Raw genomic sequence first — 20,753 nt, 5'->3', positions numbered from 1 at the left:
CAAGGTGTTCTTGATACACTTATAAGTCAGCGACGCTTCTTTTAATTCCGCAATTGATCTTGCACGACACGACTATCGCACACTGTCAATTCAGCGTTTTCTGCGTTGGCGAGCTGCGTTGCGGACACGGCCACAATGTGTAGCGTTTGCACCGTTCGATCATTTTTGCGCTAATAGCCACTGCTGTCGCTGTTATACACACTACCGAGAAAGCGTTTGAGTGCTCCGCACACTTCTGAAGACCGCTTACAGAAACCGTTTTTTTTCCTCTTCATGTCGCAAGAGTAAACTATGCAGTCTTTATACGGCCTCTGTACCTACTGCATGCGGCTTTTATATATGTGTATATATGGTTACAGCTGCAAAGCCTAGTGGGTGGAATAATAGGGACCACTTAAGTGCTTAATTATCAGGTCACCAATGACAACATTAAATAGGCACGTTGTGACTTCCAAATCTCATGAATGGATGTAAATTCTCATTACTACAATCCAGGAGAGACTGACTACGTATACCATGCAGTTGTACTCACTGACACTTTTTTATTTCTCTACCATATGGCGCACTTGTTTCTCGCGTACATGAGGTCTCCCGGTTTACAGCTGAACGCCTTGGAAAAGTCTGGCATGTTTATCAGCGGCACATTGCAGCGGTACTCGTGCGCGGCGAGCATGTCTTCCCGGCTGTTCTCTCTCAGCAGTCGCAGGTTGAGATTTGCGCAATAGAGCATTCCCCGGTTGAGGAAGAATAGCTGCTCTGGAGTGTAGTTCAGGCCGGCCAGAGCCTCATCGTAGCGATCACCTCCGAGGTTCTTCACGAGGAGCCGATAGGCGCGCAGGCTTGCCCGTAGGCCTTCGGTATCTGCAGCTAACTGCAGGCGGCTCCAGGTGTCATTGTGAGCCGCCATTCCGGGCACGCGGGCGCTCGCAGCCTCCCATTGGTCGTTGTAGCAGGTCATGCCTCGTTGCAACTCCTCGCGGAACTCGGAGGAGCACCAGTGGTCTTCGTTGCCGGATTCGTCGTAGTTGCACCCGTCGCTATCAAACGCGCCGAGCACCTGACGCGCCACCATGGTTCCCAGGGCACCGTAGTTGAGCGCAACGGGCCCTCCGTAAGCGTACAGAGGCACGGACAGCACGGCAGGGTGCACGATGAGCCGGTTCTCGTCTGCGTAGTAGCGGACGCCCACCTGAGACACTCGGTAGTGGTACGTCTGGTCGTCCTGGTGCCTATCCCGGAGGCCTCTGCGCAGTCTTGAGCTTTTGGCCTCCTTGACGCGCAGCCAGGTGGCCAAGTAGTGCTCGCTCAGGTCTGGAAGTTCGGAGTCCAGGCCACGTGCGACCGAGCTGTTGCGCATCCACTGCGGGAAAGCGATGAGGCCGCGCATTTTCTTCAGCTTGGTCAGCGCTTTGGACTTGGTCTTCTCGTCCATCCAGCGCACTCGACGCACAGTCTCCGTGGTCACCCACAGCACGTGGTCGACGATGGCCTTGACGTCAAACTTGGGCTTTTCCGCAGCAGCACCGTGCTGCTGCACGTACAGCGCGCTGAAAGCGGTGGGCATCAGGTCTTCCGCCTCTCGCATGCAGACACGCCAGAGGTTGAGCTCGGCCGGAGCCACATTGTCCTGCGTGGACTGCACCTGTCGGTCCAGCAGGAACTGCGTCTTTCGGATTGACAGCGCCGCCTTTGGGCCAAGCTGTTGGAAGAGCAACCAGCCGAGGTAGTAGAGAAGGCTTTGTGCCAGCTCGGGCTTCCGGATAAGCCTCGCCGTCGCGATCACGTGGTCTGGGTGTTCAAGGATGAGCTGCTCGTTGGGCGGCAGGCGGTGCCCAGCCGATAGCTGAGCATTGACTGCGTCTAACCAGAGGGTGCCTTCGTCTACGAATGTCATAGCCTCTAGCTCCTTGAAACTCAGGACCCGCCTGAATTCGAGACTCCTTTTACGGGCGGTCTTGCGCACGTTGTTTGCTTGATCGCGGAGATACTTTTCACAGAGCACCACGGCAGACTCGATTTTTTCGGCCTGTCCAGGATCGCCAAGGATGTCTCCAGCCAGTGACGCAATCTTGCGGACGGCGGCTTTCCGTTGCACTGCTTGACCCTTGTCCAGTATCGTGCCGCGGTCGATGGCTACAAGAAGCCTGGCTCGGTCGAAAGGGCTCGGCTTGACGGTGACGTAGATCAGTGTGGGAATGTCCCACTGCAGAGAGAGCTTCACCATTGTCAGGAGGACGTCCAGGGAACGAGTCCTTGTCACCTGAGGCCACTCTAGACCGATGAAGCCGAAAAACTCCTTGAGAACACGGATGCCGTCTGGATCGTTCTTCTCCACGCGTACGCACGACTGGTAGACGTAAGCGAGCCTCTGGAAGGCGTCTTGACCTCGAGCTGGGACCTGCGAAGTTTTCGGTCATCATTGTTTGGCACAGGTTGCACGCCACGCCGACTGTCATCTCAAAACTCGCCGTTTTTGTCTAGAAAGGTCTGCGCAAGCGGAGATGGCGACCACAGTCATGCGAGACGCGTGGTCACCTCGCATATAACGAACTTTGTATACACCTCGAGTACTACGAACTTTAGCGTGCATTTACCTCGGATATAACGAACTTTCATAGCCTCGGATATAATAAACCTTCGTGTGTTACCTTTAATGTAACGAACGAAAGATGCTACCTCGGATACAACGAAATTTTGCGTGTTGGCTTCGGATATAACGAACCTACCTCGTATATAACGAACTTTCGTGTTTCAACCTAGGATATATCGAAAGTTTGGCTGCTAACGCATAACGGCCTGCGCTGCAAAATGTGTTCTTCCATGCCTCTCATCCCGCGACTGGTGGCTCCATCACGGGGAAGGAAAAAGCAGCAGTGTCCTGCTGCTGCGCGCAGGAGACTCGACGGATGCCATGTTAACTAGAGGTGGCGGATCACTACGCAACAGGCCTCCGCAGTGCTGTGTTCGCGCGGACTTTCTCCTCTGGTTTAACCAGTGAATGAAACGCTCGCTGTAGTATCAAAACACCCTCAACTGTTTAAAAATAGTCACAACACTGCTGAAATATTTGAGGGGCTATTTGCAGTCTTCCTTGACCTTGATGGGATGTGAGGGCTCTACGTTTCAGAGTGCTGCATACGAGGTGTGAGCTGAAGTATAAGAGTTCTGATTCGCAAAATAAAAATAGTGCCGTTCACCACTACACGACATGTAGTATCTTGTCAGAAAGTAGCATCCGCAGTCGATCCTACTAATAGTCTATAAGGAACAAGGTTGTCAGCAAGTTACTTGAATACTTCAGTCAAGATTAGCAATTTATTCACTCTCTCTGTAATGTTGTATTTGGTCCTGGCTGGCATAGGAAACTGGCTTAAACCAATATATATATATATATATATATATATATATATATATATATATATATATATATATATATATATATATATATATATATATATATATATATATATTCTCATAAGCTTCATGAACGTTTCCTAAACTTTTAAAGAACAGAGAAGTCAGCAACAACTTTTGCTGCTGCGTAATCATCCATATTTAATTCACCATTATTGAGATAATGCATATTATTGCCAGATTGTCATAAACCTTGCTGTGTTGGCCTGCGGAAAAACCAATGAAAAGCTAAACTCGAGATCTGAATTATTTTGTTCGCCTCTCTTTTCTGTATTGCTGCATTCCCGGCTAATAAATTATTAAAGGGCACACTCTTGGCTATGTGCTGTGCCGCGGAGGTCTCCCAAGTGATTTCAACCACCAGGGTTCCTCAACGTGCACGGAAACCTAGTACATGGGCGTTCTTCCATTTCGCCTCCAGTGATGTGCTACCGGTGCTGCCTTGACTGTCAAGCTCAGTAGCCGAACGCCCGAGCTGCTGAACAATATCGCGACAGGCGAACGACATCGACACATAAGAACAGCGTCCGTGGCGGTCGAGCACCCACTTACCTCTTAAGTGCAAAACTATAGTGTCCCCCTGCTCCCCTACCCGCAAGCAACCGTTTGCGAATAAAAGCTGGACCTTTGCATCGGGCGAGGGGTTGTCGAAACACCTCCTCTGCGTACTGTTGCAAACAGGTTCCGCTGCCGCTTCCACCCTGCTGGTGCGGGATAAAATTTCTGCAGGTCGTGGCTGCGCAGTCACGTGACTCAGCGGTCACGTGTAGTCCTACGCCATGTGTACGCAGGTTCTACGTTTGTCCTCGCCCCTCTTGCACTGCTCGTATAGGGTCTGTAAGAGCGCAGCTCAACATATACACAACTAATGTGTGATACATGGCTGGTAGCTCCGGAGCAAGTACCAGCGGGATTCCCTGAAATGCGAACGTCAGCTGGCCACCTGGTTCTTTGTTGCAGTTTGCGGAGCCGGGCGAAACACTTCAGGCGCGTAGGGGTGTTCACGATGACTCCAACGTGTTTGAACTGCCACGTCTGCGTATTCAGCCTGAGCTAAAAGTGTTTTGGTTCTGGAAGTGTTCTGGTCTCTGTACGAAGCCGTATTTCTTCGTAGTGGCCCAGAACGTACCTGCGTGGAGATGAGGGCCTTCTTCTGGGACGCGGCCACTTCGTCGGCGAGCTCGCGGAGCACGAGGCGGCGCAGCTCGGCATCGCGGGCCGGGTGCGTCTTGATCCAGCCGTCGCACACGAACCGGTAGAAGTTCTGGCAAGGCGCGATGCGCGGGTTGACGCTCGACGAGATGGCCTGGGCCAGGGCCGTGCACTCGGCCGACTTGCAGGCCGGGTGCGCCTTCACGTATTCCATGCGCGTCGAGTGGGGCCCGATGGCGATTAACGCGGAGATGAGAAAGCTGGCCAACACCACGGCCGCCACGACGACGCGCGGCCGGTTCAGGTCGCACGTCAGCTCGTGCAGCCGCTCCGGCCGGTTGCCGACAGCCAACGGGTGCATGCTGCCGTCTCGATGCCTGTGCTCGGAGGGAAGGCTGCAGGCACTGCGCTGGTCGAACGTCCGTTCTTCTTGGCCCTATTGTGCCGCCATTTTTGTTGTGGGCTCAGCAGGCAATGTCGATGATAGCACCTTCTTCTTTCTTCCCCGAGCCGCTTCTTAGATCTCTGCAACCTTTACTCGGCGGGTCCTTGGAACGGATTTTCTGTTTATCTTTCTTCTTGCTTGGCCTCCGCCTCAAGGCACTGGACCCTGAACTGTGCCTTCGTCTTCCGCGTAACTTAGAACGTCGCGACGCAACACTGTTACGCCGTTTATGGATCGGTGTTGCATTTACCAATTACTATGCTTTCCGGACGGGGATGGCCGACAGCCCTGTCTGTGAGAGCTGTGGTTGTGAGGAGACCATCGCTCATCTTCTCTGTGAGTGCCCTGCATTGACGAGTGCAAGACATACACTGTGTTGTGCCCTGGACCGCCTCGATCCTCGCCCATTAACAGAGCAAAAGATCCTCGGTCCGTGGCCACAGCAGTCGACTGCCCTCAAGGCATACAAGACACTCTTTGCCTACTTGAGAGCGACTGGATTGAGTGACAAATTGTGAGAACGTTGTGCGTGTGTGTGTTATGCCTTTTTCCCCTTCTCTCTTCCTCCTTTTAGCCCCCTAATCCCTCTTCCCCAGTGCAGGGTAGCCAACCGGAACCCCTTTCTGGTTAACATCCCTGCCTTTCCCTCCTCCTCTTTATCTATCTATCTATCTATCTATCTATCTATCTATCTATCTATCTATCTATCTATCTATCTATCTATCTATCTATCTATCTATCTATCTATCTATCTATCTATCTATCTATCTATCTATCTATCTATCTATCTATCTATCTATCTATCTATCTATCTATCTATCTATCTATCTATCTATCTATCTATCTATCTATCTATCTATCTATCTATCTATCTATCTATCTAATCTATCTATCTATCTATCTATCTATCTATCTATCTATCTACCTACCTATCTATCTATCTATCTATCTATCTATCTATCTATCTATCTATCTATCTATCTATCTATCTATCTATCTATCTATCTATCTATCTATCTATCTATCTATCTATCTATCTATCTATCTATCTATCTATCTATCTATCTATCTATCTATCTATCTATCTATCTATCTATCTATCTATCTATCTATCTATCTATCTATCTATCTATCTATCTATCTATCTATCTATCTATCTATCTATCTATCTATCTATCTATCTATCTATCTATCTATCTATCTATCTATCTATCTATCTATCTATCTATCTATCTATCTATCTATCTATCTATCTATCTATCTATCTATCTATCTATCTATCTATCTATCTATCTATCTATCTATCTATCTATCTATCTATCTATCTATCTATCTATCTATCTATCTATCTATCTATCTATCTATCTATCTATCTATCTATCTATCTATCTATCTATCTATCTATCTATCTATCTATCTATCTATCTATCTATCTATCTATCTATCTATCTATCTATCTATCTATCTATCTATCTATCTATCTATCTATCTATCTATCTATCTATCTATCTATCTATCTATCTATCTATCTATCTATCTATCTATCTATCTATCTATCTATCTATCTATCTATCTATCTATCTATCTATCTATCTTCTTTCTTGGCATTTAGGAAAAACTTGACGTCGAGCCTTCGTATGGCACCTATACAGTCGTGAGCATAATGACAAGGAACAAAGCGTGAGCATTCATTTAGCTACTCCATAATTATATGTGACAAGCACAATTACTTTGCAGTTGTCGAACAAGTTTTCTTCTTAGCGTATAACATACAACGATCGTTCGCAAAGTTAGTGGAGGAAAAGCCAGAAAATTCGCAATTTTGTGCAAAAAATTTGTTCCCTCTCATGCGACTGTACATCCGCCAACGTCAACAATACACCGTAAGCAAGGCAGTGATGATTAGAAATACATGATAAGATTTTGGTCACCATCGTCATCACCACCACTAAAGCTTCAAAGTTTTCTTGTCTTGGTTTCAGTTTCAAAGGGCACGAAGGATCCAATTTTTGGCCTGCCATTCCAGAGCGAAAGAATGGAAGATAAGAACACGCGTGAGTATTTCAAATATGGCTAGGTAGACTAAATAAATTTTCGAGCCTTTAACCACGTGGCCTTTGAGTCAGTTTAAACCCGTCAAGAAACTACCACATAACGTCGCGATGCCGGACGCGCAATAAACCGTTTTCTGCACCGTCAGACAGCATATGGGAATTGGTGCAATGGTGAAATGTAAGCCTGGTGATGCTCCCTCCTGCTTTGTCGACATGTTCATCGCGGCAGTCACTCTCACCCGCGGCTGTCCCGAATCGATGGGGGCGAGGGACTGCTGAATGCAATTAAAAATTGTGCAAGTAATGGGTGCAATGCTTAAACAAGTAGGATGACTATAGAGCAGTTTTCAAGAGACGCAAGGCTGACACACAACAGACTCACGAGGATGGAACATCACTACGCGCGCCCACTGGAGAACAAAGGCCTCTCCCGTATATCTCTAATTAACTCTGTCCTGTGCCAGATGCGGCCACCCTCTCCCCGCAAACTTTTTAATGTCACCCTTCCCACCTAACTTTCAGCCGCCCCCTGCTGCTCGCCTTTTCTTGGAATCTATCTTGCCTTCACATTACATGCCCTGCCCAAGTCCATTTCTTTCTCTTGATTTCGAGTAATGATGATGATGAATCAACATTTATTAAGTCCGAAATAAATCGGTGGTGCACGCAGGCACCAGACGGGGTGGTTCCCTATTTACGGGACCCATATGTTTCCAGCAGCTCCTGGCCCCTGTCCGTCAGTGCGAGCTGAATCGGTAGGGCGGGGCTGGATAACAAGGTCCCAACAAGGATAGCAAGTTAACTGGATAACAAGGATAACAAGCCCCCTAGCTGAGGGGGTACGGAGAGGAAGTGGCTGGTGAGTGGCGTTACTGGAGGATGGAGGCTTCACTCTTTGAGACTACAGACAGACCCGCCATTTTCGCATTGCGACACTATAGCGACTTTAGTCGGATGCAACTCAAGTCTGCAGTGAAGCTCCGCCCACATTCAGGACCCCCGCCCTGAATTCCTTCACGACAAAAGAGCAGTCCGCTGTCAAAATTTTTCTTGTCGCCTAAATAAAAGCTAATCGCGAGAAAAAAAATAAGCTCTAGAATTTTGCTGCCTGTGTTGTTTAACACAGTCAAAAACTAAAAAGCTGACTTCGTCGTTTACTGTTGTGATTGGCCAGCGGAGTAGTACAGAATGCCGCGGAACCTGGCGCAGTGTTACAAGTTGTATCCTTACATAGTACTGCTTGTACAGAAAAAAAAAGAGATGGCATGAGTGCAGTGACAAATGATGAAGGAAGCGCCAATGAATATCAACATACATTCATAGCGTTGATAACTTACCTTTTTGGGCCGATGTCTGCATTTATGCCAGTAGATAGGGTGCCTCGATGGCCAGCGCCGCTAGCGAATTAACGTCCAGGCACCCTACCACGGCTCGCCCTGCATTTGTGATGTACGGTCAACTGAATCATTAGAAGTGTTCACTGGTTTTCACTGGAAATAGTTAGCGGGGCTCTAGCGGTCAGGAGCGCTCATAGATTTAGTGGACGCCATGACAAAATTTTAGCCAGCCGCATTCTGTGTATGGATCACCGTATTTACAGGCCATCTCTTATACCGAAGTTGTATGGGCCGGGACACTTTATTTCTAATTCTTTTTAATAAGTCTCACCATACTAAAATGTTTACAGGCCTAGTGCCCTGCCCTGTCCCTGTGGATTGTTTAACTTACATTGTCGGTCAAAAATATCAAATATGCGGCCCACGTCTGGACCCGCCGCGGTGGCTCAGTGATTAGTGCGCTTGGTTACTGATCCGGAGTACCCGGGTTCGAACCCGACCGCGGCTGCCGCCTTTCGATGGAGGCGAAACGCAAAGACGCCCGTGTGCTGTGCGATGTCAGCGCACGTTAAAGATCCCCAAGTGGTCGAAATTGTTCCGGAGCCCTCCACTACGGCACCTCTTTCTTCCTTCCTTCCCTCAAGTCTCCTTTATCCCTTTCCTTGCGGCGCGGTTCAGGTGTCCGCCGAGATGTGAGACAGATACTGCGCCATTTCCTTTCGCCAACAACTAATTTTTATTTTTATTTTTTTTCATGTCTGGCCCGGATAGTTCCCGGGCCGTGGTTTGTGACATGTGTATTTCTCTTCTGCTACTCTGGAGTGCAGTTAGCGCCTCAGGAGTCTATCAGCAATGCCTGAGAATTGCACGGATAAACCGCGGAGTACGCCACATATTTCTGAAGAACACTACACCGGTTGCGGGTCAGTGCTCTCGGGGCTCAGTAAGAAAAACGACGTTGTTGCTGACCCCTCCAATTGCAAAGGCACGTATACTTAGGACGCGAAACTCTCCTAAAGTGATAAACTCTGATACTCGGGGGAAAACTTGAACGAAAGCATCTTCGACGGAAGTCCTTCTGTTTTGGTTCTTGAGATAGTTGAGAAAAATGTGTAGTCATGTAACATCCGGCTCACAAAGGAGGCGATGAATGGGACTCCAGGAACGCTCCCCTACGCGTACGTTAGTGGACTGCGCCACATGCTAACAGAGGGAGAGCGAAGGCAGCAACCCGCTGCTGCTGGCACGCTTTAGTCACCCCTGAAGAAGGGACCGAGTTGGTCCCGAAACGTTGGGTAAAGTTAAAAATACTAGTTGGCGTCAGTTTTCGCTCAACTATCGGTGAAAAACTACTTCTGGCGCAGTCTCTGGAAAAGGAGGAAGAAGAAGTGGGGCCGGATGCAGCGTGGTGGAGACGCGGCGACGGCCGCCGCTCAGCGGGTCATTTGCTGGGCAAACGAGGCCCCCGAAGATGTCGAGGCGCAGTCGGGCACCCTCCTGGGGTTGGTGCTGGCCTTCGCCAACGTGTTCTTCAACGCGTCGAGCTTCGTCATCAAGAAGCACGCCCTGCGAAGGCTGGTTGAGGGTGAGAATTGCGCGCATTATATACAGTCTTCTGCGAAGACGCTTATTATTTTGCTGTATATATCCACATATGTAGATGGCATCTGAGAGAAAATTGATTATACCTGTCGAAAAGAGTGGGCTAGATATATCTTAGTTGGGATGTGAGAGAAACGCAGCGATTGAAGGTCTGTGCACCTGCTGGCAGAGGCGAACAGAGACCCACCTTGATGGAGGGGTTGGGGCCGATTCTTTAATCACCATGGGAAGAGTCATGGGTTGAGAAGTACACCTAAATAGGCATGCCTTGCTCGCTGCCGCGCTGTCAGCTCCGCGGGAGCCCCAAGCACACACACTTACCGGACATGTTCCAAGACAAATAGTTGGAGGGGGGCAGTGGCCGTGCGCATGACCCACACGCTGCTCCCCAACCATCACAAATTCGATCGCAATAGGTCATCAGTCGCAACCAGTTGATGGTTCATTGATGTCCATCAACTCTCTACATCGGAGGAAGCTACGAATGACAACCAGTCCCTCGTACAAGGTTAAGACCTTACCCTCGACACTCCTTCCACTGGAGGGGAGTATGGTCATGGCCGTCCACGACGTCAAGTTTGACCGCGCGAATGGCTGATGGACTACGAAAAGTGAAGGTGTCCATATAATACTCGGGTTCTTCATTAAAGATGGGTGGATGTGAGAGTAGGTGCCTTAACTGGCAACACTGCATTGACTATCAGCAGCAGAGACGTGGTTCGAGCAGGGCACGCAGCGAGCGCAAGTCCCAATAAGGGTGGTGGATCGGGCTAGTCGGTGCGCTGCCAACACGTCCCTTGGGCCGCTAAATTTCGACACGGCTGCATGGAGACAAAGCGCTACTCAACTGATTTATTCAGTGAAAGCCACACTCCTTTTATGCGCGTCCCCAAGCTACTAGAATGACAGCATAACAGCTCGCGAGCGAGCCAAAAACTGAAACATCACTAAGTAATACAAAGGAACAGCAGCCGCGGTGGCTCAGTGATTATGGCGCTCGGGTGCTGACCCGAAAGAAGCGGGTTCGATACCGGCTGCAGCGGTTGAATTTCGATATGGTCGAGTCGTGATCAACTGACACGAGAAATCAAATAGAAGCAGAAAAAAAAACAACACTTTTGAATAACTGCGTCCATTCACCCTCTATATCATTATCAAGAAAAGAGCTGGCGTTCCTTTGTATATATGACTTAGTTTTGGTTTATGGTTTATGGGGGCTTAACGTCCCAAAGCGACTCAGGCTATGAGAGACGCCGTAACGAAGGGCTCCGGAAATTTCAACCACCTGGGGTTCTTTAACGTGCACTGACATCGCACAGTACACGGGCCTCTAGAATTTCGCCTCCATCGAAATTCGAGCCGTGCGGCCGGGATCGAACCCGCGTATTTCGGGCCAGCAGCCGAGCGCCATAACCACTCAACCACCGCGGCGGCCATATATGACTTGGTAACGTTTCACTTGTGCTTTTCGGCTTGCTCATGCGGCTATGCTGTCATTCTAGCAGCTTGCAGGCGCGCATAAAAAAGGTTTTGCTTTCATTGAATAAATCAACTGCAAGTAACGATCGTGTCTTCCTGTATCTGTGTCGAGTTTTAGAGCTCCCGAAATGAAGCATGTCGCTGTTTGGGTGTTATACTCGCGTTTCGTTGAGATATTTTCTAATAATAATAATAATTGCTTTTTGGGGAAGGAAATGGCGCAGTATCTGTCTCGTATATCGTTGGACACCTGAACCGCGCCGTAAGGGAATGGATAAAGGAGGGAGTGAAAGAAGAAAGGAAGAAAGAGATGTCGTAGTGGAGGGCTCCGGAATAATTTCGACCACCTGGGGATTTTTAACGTGCACTGACATCGCACAGCACACGGGCGCCTTAGCGTTTTTCCTCCATAAAAACGCAGCTGCCGCGGTCGGGTTCGAACCTGGGAACTCCGGATCAGTAGCCGAGCGCGAGAAATTTTCTAAGCTTTCCGCCTGACTGTACTCCGCGTACTCGCAACGTAAACTGTACAACGGTGTTACCAATGTGTACGGTAATAGTGTTTTAGCACAGCCGGACAGCCGTACGGCAAATGCGGTAACGCGTTGCCCTCGCTCCCGTTGCCAGGCTTTCCCAGACGTATTTGCCGTATACGGTCGCAGTTACCATAGTTACCGTGTTTGCCGTACGGTGGTCCTATAACCCGCTAATCCCTTTGTAGACGTGCGGTTATATGCAACGTATAATGTAGGCCAGGCCACCCTGTGCTCAGAAAGGTTTGTTACTTCAGATTGCTCACTACAGCGAGGCAAAACTTGGCGAAACTTGACAAATGTGCTTGCGCAGACGAAGAACGGGAGTCGGGCGTCAACCTTCATGGCGGTCTCAAGCTGCGGTTCCTCCTGGATCCGGTGTGGTTGCTGGGAGCCATTCTCGGTGGGTTCGCCCCTCAAGACGTGGTTTTCATCCACTTGTGTCGTCAGCACTGCACAACGTCGTGCATGGTCACCCATTATTGCGTGGTCTTTAAGCCTGCAAAGGCTTTCGGAACAGTGAAGCAACTAAAAACGTTGATTTCCTGGCTGCCTCGAGACACATGGCCAGTTGCAGTGAGGGGTTATTGTGCAATGCGCGTAAATTATATTGAGTATACATTCTTTAGTTTGTGGTTGCATGCTTGAACTGCGAACGATTTAAAGTTTGTGCCTTCCATGTTCCGAAAAGTTTTACTGGAACCTGTGGGTCATCCAATTATGTTACACGAACAGTGGTGTGTTATGGATATCTGTCCGTCTTTCCTTCGTCATTGTCAACCAACTAGCCCTGTTGAAAGCAATCCTTCTCAGCAGATTTTTAAGAAACAGTCAGAATAGCAACGTTGTCTGTGTATCCTCGCTTAGGAACGATTAATGAAGGGTCGATGTCCGCGCACCGGGCACATACTAAACAATGACAATTAGAGTGCTGTCAGTGATGATGGTGGTGAAACGACTGGCCATTTACTAGTGGCGTCTTTTTTGTAAGATTATTAACCCCTGAGAAAGCCGAGCAGATACATGTCAACGACCTGTACAATCAGTGAGCACCCTTATGCAAGCGAAGTTTTGGGAATTTCAATCATGGGCCCTCGGCGATACCTGTAAGGTTACGCCATCGTAGCAGCGGTGTCCATAAACCCAACCCCTCGTCCCGGACAGGCAGCTCCGCGGACGTGGCTCAGGGCCTGGCGCTGCAGTTCACATCGTCCACCGCTGTCGTCGCCATCGGCATGGGAAACGGACTGGTCACGTGAGTTTCTCTGTCTTGCGATGCGAGATGCGTGAAATTTTCGGCAATTTCAATTTATATCGTAAGTACGGCGCGTGCGTGTTTAGGTGTTCCTTTCTAGCTTTCTTACTCAGGAAGAACGCTTGTGAATCTGGAGTCAACTGAACTGCCAGTACGTTTATAGGCGCGACAGGTGATGCGTCAGTACTTCTTGCTACTAAACACCTTCCCTTGACTTTCTTCTAGCTGTCCATCGCGGAAATACGGCTTCATTCGTAACAGCGGGTGCTACAAAGCACCACATGAGAGAGAGAGAGAAAGCAATTTAATGAAAGGGAAGGTGGAGAGGTGACCCTGGCCTGCTACTCCACACTAGGGAATGGGGAAAGGGAAAGTATAAGGCGAGTTAGGGCCTGAATGGAGAGTAATGAAGCTATATTTCTCCATAGGTTCTTTCTATCTGTCGGCACTTGGAAGAAGCTTCCCAGATGAGCATCGGGTTACAATATGAAATTTATTCGTTTACATCATCATCCGTATCAAAAGTCTCTCCTTAACCTCACATGCTACGTGGTTAAATACCCTTCACACGTAGTGCCCACCAATAGGGTTCGAGGTTCAGCACCGGGGCGGCGACGCCCGCCCTCCGGCAATGTTCCTTCTTTCCACCGGAGATGGCCGCAAATCAACATCGGATGCACACACTCGCCACCCAGGTGACACCACCGCACGGCGGGTTCTCCTCATCTGCGCGTTCTCCAATTCCGGGAAGAGGTTGTCTTGCCGTCGCTGCTGTCATCGCCGTCGGCCCCGCTGCCGTCACCACCAAGATCGGGCGCGAACCTTCGCGTGTCGCACCCGCGCAAGGACGTCAGTGTTGGAGTTTTCACCAATTTCCGCCACATGGTGCTACCCGGGAGTAGCACAACCGCCAAGCCAGCGGCCTTCACGCATAAGACTCGATCCGCGTCTCCGCCCGGCACTCGGGGGGTCCACCGAACTGCGCGACAGCAGCGCTAATCCGTTTAGACTCCGGCGACGACTCGCCTCTGTGTACTTGCAGCCACCGTGGCTATGGCTATGGCTTGTCACTGCCTCCGAACGCTGCTGTTGCTGCTTCGCTCATACTAGCGCGTCTCGTCGCCTCGTCCTCTGCTGAGGGGCCGTACTCGAGGGGGAACGTCCTTCCATTGTACCGAGGCTGTCCCGAGGAAGCCGCTCATTCCGGTACTCAGGCGACCTTGTGGCAGGCGTCGAGCATAACGGATGATGTCATAATATAATGAATTGTTTGGGCTGGTTTGGGTTATAGAGGATACCACGCGCACACTGGCACTAATTCTAAAAAAAAAAAACTACAGGCTTGTGATCGCCCTACCTCGCCTCTTCGTCTTGTTCCCTTTGCACCAACGTTTTTTGTTTTTTTTAAGAATCCAGCAACAAAGTGGTCAACAAAAACAAGCATTACTGAAGTAAAAAACATCTACTTCATTATTTTTTTGGCTTTCTAGTGCTCGGCGGTAGGTTTCTTTTTCAGCCGTTGCTCAACATAAAAAGCCACCATTGTTGACTGATGACGATGCTCAGAGAAGCACGACTCACCATCCGGAACTTGCGAATATGAAGATTCAGGTAATTATCTTCGAGTTTAAAAAAATCGCACATATCCCAGTAAATATTCAGACGTGGAAAGATGGTCTGAAAGACGTCTCTTGGGATACGTCCGGCTTAGGGTTTCCAGAGCATATAGCGCGCATAAAAATTCACAGGGACCCCTAATTACTTTATGTGATCGCAATGCGTAGGATTAGATGTTGTTTATGCCTTTACGTCGAGTTTTGTGTCATTTATGCATGATGATGTTTGCGGACCCCTACACGTCGATCTGTCTGCTCACAACCAGACTTCGCGTTGTCTAGCAGGTGACTAAAGGTTTCCCTACAGATGTATCGAGGTGGTGACATTGACCTATAGTTGTCACTTCCGGTCTGGTGACGTCACCCCCTCCAGACAATGAAAATTATCCGGTCTGGTGACATCACTTCCCTCTAGCCAGTCATCGAATTTGATGACCGACAAAACATATTTATCCGGATGAGTCCTTAATGCTGTCGCATTAATATCCGAAGTGAAGCGTCAGTTAATCCTTCCAGGGAATTCCAGCACTCTCAAGAATTTCTGGTGGCCGCGTGCAGAGCTGTCCTGACGGCGACGCTTTTGCGCGAGCCCACGTCGGTGCTTGTGGTGAGCTCCTGTCTTCTGACCATCGTGGGCACCGTGCTCATGGTGCTGGGAGTGCCGGCTGAGATGGAGCCACACACCGCCATGGAGCTGGAGCTGTACCTCATGCAAACCGGTGCGCTCCGTATACACGAGTGAACTGGCTTCGATGGTCCCTTCACTCGTCCCGTGTTTTATATGCGTATATATCAAAGCACAATGCGCGATGCAGGGTTCTTTCAAACTTATATTCTGCTGACTCACCAGCGACAGGCAGCTCGACAGCGAGCACTCGGACAACGAAATAGTCGTGCCCCGATCATATATACCTCGTGCTAATAAATCTACGTGGATTTCCATCCAGTTCTCTGTCAACGACGAGGGTCAAGACAATTGCTCAGGGGCTGTCGCGAACCATGAACTGCTGCGCTGGCCAGTGCATTGGGGCACCCGCTGCAACAGCAGAGAAGTGTTGGTCAGACACTGTCGGAGGGTTGACTTTGACGTGTTCCAAAACACCTGGTATAGAGTGCGCTGTCCTGCTGAATGCCGGTACCTCAAGAAAGTGTCCGCACGGTACGCGGTTTCTCCTCGCTGTGTGCTGCAGCTGCTCGACACACACGTTTACATCATATCCAATAAGCCGACCTTGGGAATCAAACGTGCCGAAATAGCCAGCTAGTAACTTCAGTGCCTCTGTACCTGTGCAAGTCTATCTGATGAAATAAAATGGCGCAGAGCGCCTAAATTTGGAAGGAGGCGGGCTAGCCAGCGCCAAAGTGCAGAATGCGCGGTGCAAAGAATCGAGAAATCAAAGGCAACGAACAAGAAAGAATAGGCACGGGCAAGCGCAGATAAAAGTAGTAGTGTTTATAATAGTAGTGGTCGCATCGTTAATTGAAAAAGGAATAGCGGTAGCCGCGTGCACTGCCTCACTTAACGGAAGAAAAATGAGACAGCAGGGAACTACGGTGTCAGACTAGGGTAGATCACGCAAAGGAATAGAAGAAAGGGGCGTCAGGGTGTGGCGGTAGAAGCGCGCTTTCTTGGTCGGTCACCATCGCGCAGGCTTCCTGGTCTACGCGCTGCTGATGGCCGGGATGCTGGTGGTGTTTGTGGGCCTGCTGTCCCACGCACGCGGGGACCAGTGCATCCTGGTGAACATCTGCATCAGCGCCTGTGCTTCGGTGCCCTACACGATTGCCGTGAAGGCCATCGTCATGACCGTCTCCGAGGTGGGCCAGCTCGTGTCGGTGCGCACCACCGCCTGGTTCGTTGTCGTCGTCGTCTCGTTCTTCGCGCATGTCATATTCCTCAACAAGGTACGCGGCATCCCCAGCTCAGGCACTGCTTCTGCCTCTGTAGTCTCGCTTGAGTTATACACCTAACGCCTAGAAATTGAATCACGAATTCCCCAACATTCATTCTGGCCACGCACCACTCGAGTTCAACGCTCACTTATGCTGTGCAGTCACTGATATTGCTCGACTCAACCAAATTAGTATGCTACACGGAAGAAGAAGGGATGCCGAGCGGACTGCTCCTTTCTCTTGCACATATATCCCACTGAACATAGCTACGCCTATTAACACACGAGACACGCAAGAAGTCTGCATGACAGCATGCGAGGCGCTAAGGGCAGCTATGAAACATTTAAAAGCCAGCGTGCCAATCTCTTTTCAAGACAGAGCAAGTTGCATAGTAGCCTCATCAGAGCTGCTCTAACGCTCCATCAATTTCGGGTTTTATGACGTCTTCCAAAATATTTGCTGTGCGTTTCGAAGATGCCTGCTACGCCAAAGTACTTACGAAGATCTCTTGTAGTTGCACCATAGTTCATCTCACAAGTTGCTCGCAGTGAAGTCGAAGCTACGTGCGCGAGGTGACAGCTTCCGCAAGTGCACTGTTTGCACGCACTCTCGAGCCCATACCTGACACGTAGGGAAGCGGTCACCTTGTTCTCGTAGCTTCGACTTAACTGCGAACTACTTGTGATCACTTAGGTCTCAGCACTTCGTAGCAAAAACCGCCGCACAATCACTCATGCATACTTACGAAACGTCAAGCAATACAAACCGTGCACTCACCTCATTCTACCAGGAAACATTCGCTGATCCTTATATACAGCACCAAAATGGCGTCCCAATATGTGCACGTGGAGAGGTCCTGATACAAACTTATCTAAGGTATTTTGTGGCTGTTAATTTATTCAGTGTACAGTAGAATTAGAACAGAAAGCCAGGAAAGCCTTAATTTCTGCCTAAACACAGAAAAATTTACTCAGAAGTGAGAAGTGTTCTTGTATGGGCACAGCAGACTCGTGTACATACACGATTTCATAGAAACGTTGTGTAGACGTCAAGGAAGATGTCTTATTGTCGACTAAAAAATCTTACACGCATGCTGCGTAGTTTAGACATTTAAGGACACGTTAGCTTTTTGTAGACACCTATGAGACTTACTGAGCTCGTGGGTATTATGGTTTTTTGCAGACTTTATTCTGCTTTCATCAACAAAAACTCAATCATTTTTAGGGCGTTTTATTTGAAATACGTGTTGAAATGCTGCATATTCTCTTGCCGTACCAGTCCGTCTCGGTGTACATGAATGTACGCTACGCAAAGCAGAAATGACACACATATGCCACAGGCGGACGCCATTCGCTGCGCTGCTGTCACCGCGCAGGGTCTGGTGCAGTTCGACCCGGTACGCATCTCCCAGTTGTCCTCGTGCTTCCTGCACCTCAGCTTCACCGCCACCATGATGCTGCTGTCCCAGTCGTGGCAGGAGGCCACAATGTACCACGTGTTCTTGCTCATGCTCGGAGTGGCGGACGTGGCGTTTGCGCTGCTTGCCTTCGTGCTCTTCCAAGACGACCACCAGCGCTCGGACGCCGCAGTGCGCATCGCTCTGCGCATGCTGTTTGCCAGCTCCCGTCGGTCCCGGCAGCCCACGCCGATGCCCCGCCGCATCGTGGCCAGCCGCAGGCGACACCAGAGCAGATGACGTCACGGCCGCCCGTCTGTCCAGGCCACGCGAGGGAGCTGCGGATGCTCTTGCAGCTTGCGGCTGGTCAGTGGCCAAGGACATTTTTTTTTCGGGCAGGCTCTAAATCGGCAAACTGCGCCACAGCTCGCTAGCATGAGTGAAAAAGAAGTGGCAGCGGTTTAACCATGGTTACACCAAAAAGTCGAGCGATAGCTCTGGCCTGGCTAGACACAGTTTTGCGGAGTTACTTTATTTCACAAGATTACTAACGATGCCGTCACTGATTGCAAGCATACAATGAAAGTCAAAGGTTAAGGTTTATAGTCGACGTCAAAGGTCATGCCACTATGCAAGGTCAAAGGTCATGCATCAAAGTGGACATAGTCAAAGGTGAAGGGTCAAGGTCAAAGGTTATGCCACCATGGTGGACATGGACACCATGGTGAATCGTGGTGGCCATGGTATACCCTCCTGTTATGCGTAGTTTGAGATAAAATGATGCTCTTGATATGCTGGCTTATCAAGGTCAGTCAAGGACAAGGATTGCGCCGACTCGGAGATAGACTTTTGCATCTAGTAGAGCTATCGCCCTAGACGCTCATATATGCATGAACCTGCATGAATGTGCAGCCATCTGTAATATGCGTTAAAGCACACATGGCAGCCAATGATTAAACTGAAATTCCTTTAGACCTTGGAGTGCAGCCTGAAATTCAAGGTGTAATTCGTTTGCTGAATGGGCATTTGCAGACTGCAACATTCAGTAGTTTAGGCTAGGTGCTTAACTTTCTGTTGAAGTTCAGCTATTTCTCTCTGCTTCTGTGTTTCGTAAACCTTTGAAGCCGAGCCTGCGAATCTGTTTCAAAAGCATTCTGCAGTTGAAGACACTGTTAGCCGCGATTAAGAACAACACAGCTCCTAATTTTTCGCTTATATTATCACCTTTTCTCTCTTTCAGCAGTACTGTTATTGCTTTGCAGGTACTGCAAGCTCTCCCACAAGACCCCTCGCCTGCCATGAAAACAATCATCACTCGTCGCCCTCGTCGCCATATAGTTTCTCGAAGTGGTGCATATGTCTGTAGTGGCTTTCCGATCGACGTCCTCATAGGCTTTATGTGGAGCCTCCAGGAGCTTACGAATGTATAAAAAAACTGTCGAAGATTATACCCTTGGTAGGCCTCTAACGGCTTCTTTATCGCGCTGACACGTAGCGCAGTTATGTGTTTGAAGACCGTTCAGCGGGTGACGACTCTGTCGCTGCACGACCTTAACTTAATTTTCATCGCGAAACTTGCCCATCATTTGTGTATTTTTTTCTTTTCTGTTTGCTTGTGCACAATGTTTATTCCTTAGCACTGATGTATTGCCCTGTGTCAAGTCGAAGGTCCATGAACGCTGAAAAAACCTTTTGGTGTCCTTTTGCCCATTGTCTCATTACAAAAGAGAAAAAATAAAAAAAAAACTGAATTGAAAATTGAAGCCAATGCTGGTACACGAATAAAAGAAACTGCCTGTCGCAATTAGGCATCGATCCTGCATTCTTTCATTATGCCATTTAATCGCTGCATGAATACTACGCTCGAGTTATGGAAGTTATCTATTATTTAATTGCAGTGAAATACACCGTGGGTAGAGTATTAGAGCCGCATGGCACATGAGGTTTAGGGCGTGGTGCTCAAATTTTCTTATATACACCCGCGGTGTAGATAGTTCATGAAGTTTCATTAAATCTGCTATTATTGTTGCTTCAGAAGTAGCGTATTCACTCGAGTTGAACGGTGGCGCTCAACAAGTTTGATCACACCCCCTACGACAAATTCGAGGCCATGGCCGACGGGAGATATGACAGGCTAGATAAGCTAAAAAACTATTCGCGTTCTTCACCGCCGCTTACTGAACGAGGCTGCTGTCAGAGATACAAAACAAAATATAAAAAAACGTACGTGCTCTAGGTCCACGAGGAAGACTCGACGATGCGAGAGGTAATGTTGTGAAAGGTGGTCTGCCGTATGCCACGGGTTGCAGAAGAGGATAGAAACAAAAAAAATTCTTCACAAACAAATCGAAAGATGATCAGTTGGTCTGACGCGATGAACTGCTTCAGCAAAATGCGCTTTTATGGTTACCTCTTGCCGCGTCCCACTGCCTGGAAGTTGCGCCAATTAATTTCAATTTACTTTGTTGATTTTTGCTAGGGATTTTATGGTTTAATTTTGATGCATTTACACTTCGCTTTGCTTTGGCTGGCCTTATGGCTCGCAAATGATTTTTGTATGTTTTTGCATTTGTCGCA

At 49.0% G+C, this 20,753-nt stretch overlaps 2 protein-coding genes across 2 annotated transcripts; one reads left to right on the top strand and one right to left on the bottom strand.

Moving 5' to 3' along the window:
* Nucleotides 1–533: 533 nt before the first annotated feature.
* On the bottom strand, nucleotides 534–5,048 carry LOC144130402 (neprilysin-1-like). The gene is made up of 2 exons (XM_077664328.1): nucleotides 4,544–5,048; nucleotides 534–2,398 (listed from the first exon to the last, which is right to left on the bottom strand). The coding sequence occupies exons 1-2, from the start codon at nucleotides 4,925–4,927 to the stop codon at nucleotides 551–553; spliced, it is 2,232 nt and encodes a 743-aa protein (XP_077520454.1). The 5' UTR covers nucleotides 4,928–5,048; the 3' UTR covers nucleotides 534–550.
* Nucleotides 5,049–9,800: 4,752 nt separating this feature from the next.
* Nucleotides 9,801–18,904, top strand: LOC144129871 (uncharacterized). Its single transcript, XM_077663933.1, has 6 exons — nucleotides 9,801–9,987; nucleotides 12,330–12,419; nucleotides 13,181–13,271; nucleotides 15,446–15,606; nucleotides 16,539–16,792; nucleotides 18,156–18,904. The coding sequence occupies exons 1-6, from the start codon at nucleotides 9,801–9,803 to the stop codon at nucleotides 18,474–18,476; spliced, it is 1,104 nt and encodes a 367-aa protein (XP_077520059.1). The 3' UTR covers nucleotides 18,477–18,904.
* Nucleotides 18,905–20,753: the final 1,849 nt, after the last annotated feature.

The sequence above is a fragment of the Amblyomma americanum genome, chromosome 4 (genome assembly GCF_052857255.1).
Source record: "Amblyomma americanum isolate KBUSLIRL-KWMA chromosome 4, ASM5285725v1, whole genome shotgun sequence".
Taxonomy (NCBI): Eukaryota; Metazoa; Arthropoda; class Arachnida; order Ixodida; family Ixodidae; genus Amblyomma; species Amblyomma americanum.
The sequence above is the reverse complement of the archived record's forward strand: the minus strand, read 5'-3'. Positions and strand labels throughout refer to the sequence as shown.